The sequence below is a fragment of the Cucurbita maxima genome, unplaced genomic scaffold (genome assembly GCF_002738345.1).
Source record: "Cucurbita maxima cultivar Rimu unplaced genomic scaffold, Cmax_1.0 Cma_Scf00018, whole genome shotgun sequence".
NCBI lineage: Eukaryota > Viridiplantae > Streptophyta > Magnoliopsida > Cucurbitales > Cucurbitaceae > Cucurbita > Cucurbita maxima.
In genome coordinates this window covers 3339907-3345838 of record NW_019272034.1, presented here as the reverse complement: position 1 = coordinate 3345838, position 5932 = coordinate 3339907, and the positions used below count along the sequence as shown (strand labels likewise).

Below are 5932 nucleotides of genomic sequence, written 5' to 3'. Positions count from 1 at the left end.
TTTAAAAAAAAAAAAAAAAAAAAAAAAAAAAAGAAAAAAAAGTCCCATTTGAGTCCGTAAGGTTAACTTTTTATTAATTATTTAACAATACCTTACAAAATTAACTTTTTATTAATTATTTATAATCCACATTCGAACTTTTAATTTTATCCATTAACCTTAAATTCATGAAATAATGCAACCAAACACTTCAATTACATAACTCAAACTCTATTAGCAATTGAGTTTAATGAAAATAATTATACAAGTTTAAGGGTGCAATAGTTTAATTGAATTAATTCTTATAATTCACATATAGTGTGCAATAATTCCTTTAATTTGGATGAATCATTGATTATTCAAAGGTGAATTTGCATCATACAATAATAATAATAATAAATGTTAAATTTGTGCGAGAAAATATCAATTACCACCCAAAAAATCGAAAAAATAAAAACTAAATTGGAAATTAGCCTATACATAAAGTACCCAATTTGTAATTCAACTTTCTTTTTTCTTTTAAATATCAATCCGAACAAAATATATGATGAAACAACAGCAACTAAACAGCTCAATAGATTATTAAGCTAAAAAATGAATTCAGTTCCAAAGGGAAGGAAAAAGAATCTCAGAAAGTATTAGTAAATATGTGCCTAGAAACGATAATAGATAGACTTTTCTAATCCAGTAATATGTGCCCAGGATCACAAAACTTGCTGGTTAAAGTTGGAAAGAAAAACAGAAACCAAACACAATATTTTAGGCCACCCCTACGGTTCTAATGTTTCTATACTGATAAAAACAAGTAGAGAAAATAAATGAACACTAGTTGGAGTTGTACCATGTTGTCAAGGCATGGGAAGGAAATCGAACCGAGTTGAGAAAATGGCAGTATAAAACAAACAAAAATCAGTACATCGCCCTCCAATCTTCACCGGCGTAAACTGCTTGATCTCCGAGCTCTTCTTCAATACGGAGCAACTGCATTAACCTCGGGACTATTAGTAGCATTTCTACGTTGACTAAAACGAAATTGTGATCTTGTTATTTTGTAAAATGGGATCGGACAGTCTACTTGCTTTTAATAATCAGGTAAGGCAATGTAATATGAAAAAACTGTCATCCTTGCAAAGGGTCATGCTCATTTTCTTTACATTGTTCCAATTTGATCGGATGTCCCCAAAAGAATAGTAAGTTGTTTATAGTTAACACCACCCCTTTCACTAGCTTCTATGTGACATAAAAACGACAAAAATTAGGCTAGGCAAATGTTCAAGAAATTAGACCTGATTATATTTGGCAAGACGTTCTCCTCTGCACGGAGCACCCGCTTTGATCTGACCTGTGGAAAGTCCAACAGATAAATCAGCTAGGAATGTATCGTCTGTTTCACCGCATCTGTGAGACGCCACAACTGCCCATTGTGCATCCTTGGCAAGGTTTACGACTTCAATGGCTTCTGTCACTGTGCCAATCTGATTTACCTACAATTTTGTCCCATGAAATTATCAAATTTTGAAAGCCAAATTGGGGGACTTACACTACAGAATAGAAAGTAAACAACTTTTTCAGCATAATTTCTATCAAATCAGACTTCACTGTACAACGATGCATTTTGCACCAAAGTACACTTGCAAAAGGTCAGTTGGTGTTTATTTCCAATTCTCCATAGCCTCGAAGGATTAATGGTGTTATGAACAGTACCAACAGGAGAATATTCCACAGTATGTCCAAAAGAAGACAAAGAAATGTTACATTTATATATAATAAAAATATAAAATAGTGATTTGTACCTTGAGGAGGAGGGCATTACAAGTGGTCTCATCAATTGCCCTCTCAATTCGCTTTTTGTTTGACATTAACAAATCACCTCCCACTACCTACAGAAAACTAAAATCATTAAAGAAGCATTGAGCGGTTAAAAAGAGGGAAAAACGCTTCCGTATCCAGAAGGTCAAGAAAACATTTAACTTGTATAAATCATAAACGATCGTGTCTTTTTCTCCAGTAAGAAAGACATCAAGAAGCCTCCTGAATTGCTACAAGAGGCAAAGCAATCAAGTTATGTTATTCTTTGACAGTTTGGTCAACTTTATCCTACAAATTTGCTAGTTATTTCTTTGATGTTAAAAAGGGCAATCAAATTGACATTCTACAAGATCATCATGCTTGAAATCAAGGACGATAATCTGACACAATAGTAACATACATAGTCAGACATGAAACTAGGGACATAGTGACATTCTAAATTTACAAGTGGTGTCAGGGAATCTTAACTCACAACCTCTTGTGACAGATGATACAAATATCTTTTAACTATTAGGTCCAACCCTAGACCCCGGATCTTTAACCACAATCTCCAGTCCTTTTAAGTTAAAATAAATATTCTAACAATGTAAACACTTTGTATATAATTATTCCGGACATTACTCAGGAGAAGCATGAGGAGAAACCTGACAAATTCCAAGGCCAGAAAAATGTTTGGTGTGATCCCAGTCCTCCCGGTCAAATGGATCCTCAATTGATACAATTGGATAGTCTAAAAACATGAGAACATAAATATTAACCCATTGTTGAAAACAAGCAACAAAAATGCATAATGATTGAGCAGAACAAGAGATATATATACCATCACATAGTTCTTTGTACATATCTATCATATCCTTCCCTGACTTGAAATTTTGACCTAACTTGTTTGGAGCTTTGAAGTCAAGATCATATTTGGTACCTACAGTGAATGAGAAAAAAAGTAATTTAACGGTAAGTTTTGCTGCAGGAAAGGAAACATTTATTTCATGTGAGTAGATTAACGGGTTTTCCTTATGGAGACCATCTGTAAGGAAAATAACTGGAGAAAGGGTGATGAACGTGGATTATCAGCAAGTAGTACGAATCCAATAAATCATTTTTTGATCCATTCTTCCAGTTTTTCATATCCTACTGTTCAAATAGGCTATTATTTAGGAAACTTGTTTCTCTCACCCATGCAGAAATTAGTTGCAGCAATATCTATTGCTATCTTGATTCTCTCGTTATACCCAGTTCTGCCAATAGCCTCTTGTACAAGATCCAGAGCTTCTGTAAAACTGTTGATAGAATACAACTCATTAAAAACATGTTTCTGGATCAAGTGCTGTGTCAAGGACTCAGACAAGCAGCCAATAACTGTAAAAGTAAATGTAGTATGCAGGGTTCGCCAAACTTGTAATCTATCCTTCTCATGCTAGAATGTTCTTCTTGATGGCTAGGGAAAAAAAAAGCTCCACAGATCCATATGAACAAACCAAGAAATTTTGGAACTTGTATCTTGCCTGGATATATTTGGGGCGAATCCACCATCTTCACCAAAATTACATCCATGGGCACCATGCTTTTCAGAAATTACAGCCTGCCATTTTTTCCAAGGAAATTACATTTTTAGTAATATATGACATAATTAACAATGTCGCTTCCAAATAGAACAAACTTTGTTAGTTAAGTTCGAAAAAGCAAAGACCCACAGGAAAATAGAATGACATTATTCATAAGTAGAATGATAAGTGATTAAACCATGCACAACTTCGCAAAAATGTTAGTCTATGATTTTGGCATTTTCAACACACTTGGTAAGCTATAATAACTCTTAAGGAACATAACACAGGACAACAATAATAGAGCATGCCAAGAGGCAGAGAGTGCCTTAAGGTTCTGGACAAGTATATGGACGACTATGAATCACTAAACTTAGTGCTATGCATGTGATATGCTATGAGAAGAAGAATTTAAAAACTAAAATATAAGATTAAGATATACTTTTGATACTTGGATCCTTCAATGAGGTGTAATACTTAGAAAATACACACACACACACACACACAAGACAAAAAAAAAAGAAGACACGTACTTCCTCACAAATTGTGAAATTAAAATAGTAATACATTCTATTTGATAATATAGATATACATATGAGTATCATGGATGATCGTGCACAGAAATAAGAAGAAGAAGAAGAAGAAGATTTTTCTCTACAAGATATTTGAACTGGTATTTTCACCATGTAATACACTTAAATTTATAAATAAGCATAATTGAATGCATTGACGATGAATTAAAACTCCATTCAACGGTTGTGGTGAATAAAATCACACCTTTAAGTGATGGAAAGTTTCAGAGCCCATTTTTAATGCCTCTTCAAACTTGCTAGCTCCAATTGGAAGAATCATGATTTCCTGATTACAATACCAGTCAATCTAAAATAATAGACCCAGCATACAACATTTGGAATCCTTCTAAATCAATAGAAACTATCATAGTCATAAGCCACAACGGCTTCCATCTATATCATTGTGTATAGATTGATTTACTAGACTGAAGGATTACATTCAGAGTCAATGGTTTCTTAGATAGATTATTTGCTGCATGCGGTAAAAAAAAACACTCTAGTCATCTAACAAAAAAAAAAAAGAAAAGAAAAAAAACGATCACAACTGCTTTGAATCCTTACCACAGCATACCTGAATGGCCAGATTATTGCCAGCATGTTTTCCTCCACTAATTACAGTGAAGGCTGGGACAGGAAGTATCAAGTTTGTTTTGCCAGCAAGATCTGCAATATGCTTATAGAGTGGAACCTGAAAATACTTGGTTTAAATATCTTTGCACAGAATTGTAGAAATGCCCCATAAACAGAAAAAACAATTCCATGTAACAGAGGTGAATAAAAAGCATGCCTCCTTTTCAGCAGCACCAGCTCTGCATACTGCAATTGACACGGCAAGTATAGCATTTGCTCCAAGTTCACCCTGCAGTGTGTATTGACTAAGAAACATACTAACTTAAAAGGTATCACTATTGATGCCTTTGAAAATAAACTACTTTCCAAAGTAACTATCCAATGTAAATATTTTCTAATCATAAACAATCTATTATATAGACAGACAGACACATTATCATAAAGTCCTAATGACATATCCAAAATAGCAAAGATAGGAATAACAAGTAACGAAAAACTATTATGTCGTATTTCAAACGAAAAGGGTAGCATTGATCCGTGTGACTCTAAATCAATATATATGCAAAGTTTTTCTTCTTTCATATTGAGTTGAGAATCTGAGATATCAGTGTAGAAAATCTTCCAGGCAGGCTGAAATTTAAATTTATGACAAAACAAAGTAAACTATGATACATATGCTCGTGATAAATAATTCAGCATAATAAATAATTCCTCCTGCCTCCTAATAGACAGTGTCCTATAGGATATTAAGTAAATTCAATCTTCCCCATCCATTAACATTGCAATTGTACCAGCGAGTACCAGATATAGTAGAGCACAGTAATAATACAGAAGATGGCATACAAGTTACACTCCCATAAAATTTGTGAACTCAGGACAAAGAGATGTTATTGGCACCTTTTTTTCTGTCGTATCCAAATTTTTCATGGCCTGGTCAATTTCATATTGTTGAGTAGGATCCCTACCAATCAATGCTTCAGATATCTTGTCGTTGATATTTTTTACTGCTTTAGTAACACTATTTCCAAGGTATGTTCCCTTATCTCCATCACGCAAGTCTACAGCCTCATACCTAGGAAAAGCAACCCCGTCTTAAAATCCAATTGGAAAAAGAAAATGTATAGGAACTCAACAGGCATGAGGAAAACCATGCTTTGAAATTGAAAATGACAGCCAAACGTTTCGCAAATCATTCTCTAACAAAAAATTTTGCCAATGAAGATTATTATATTCTTCCCACTTCAAGTCTATTCATCTCCCGGGAACCTTACATGCCAGCCGGATCGCCGCTGGGAACGGACGCGTTGAACACTCCTTTGTTGGTGTGTAAATCGACTTCAACAGTCGGAATTCCTCTACTGTCAAGGATCTGCCGAGCTTTAATTTTTGTAATCAATGAAGGAACCGCTTTCTTCATATGATTTGACTGTTCGAAACAAAAAAAAAAAAAAAAAAAAAAAA

General features: G+C 34.1%; 1 protein-coding gene across 1 annotated transcript in view; it reads right to left on the bottom strand.

Moving 5' to 3' along the window:
• Nucleotides 1-591: 591 nt before the first annotated feature.
• Nucleotides 592-5932, bottom strand: part of LOC111493370 (cytosolic enolase 3) — a 6540-nt gene continuing 1199 nt past the window's right edge. The window contains exons 2-13 of the mRNA XM_023143056.1: nucleotides 5743-5897; nucleotides 5369-5543; nucleotides 4689-4760; nucleotides 4473-4589; nucleotides 4107-4187; nucleotides 3291-3367; nucleotides 2962-3065; nucleotides 2609-2707; nucleotides 2433-2518; nucleotides 1773-1859; nucleotides 1266-1463; nucleotides 592-960 (exon numbers count right to left, since the gene is read on the bottom strand). Coding sequence (XP_022998824.1) covers nucleotides 889-960; nucleotides 1266-1463; nucleotides 1773-1859; nucleotides 2433-2518; nucleotides 2609-2707; nucleotides 2962-3065; nucleotides 3291-3367; nucleotides 4107-4187; nucleotides 4473-4589; nucleotides 4689-4760; nucleotides 5369-5543; nucleotides 5743-5897 — 1323 coding nt within the window. The 3' untranslated portion in view covers nucleotides 592-888. The remainder of the gene's footprint in view (nucleotides 961-1265; nucleotides 1464-1772; nucleotides 1860-2432; nucleotides 2519-2608; nucleotides 2708-2961; nucleotides 3066-3290; nucleotides 3368-4106; nucleotides 4188-4472; nucleotides 4590-4688; nucleotides 4761-5368; nucleotides 5544-5742; nucleotides 5898-5932) is intronic.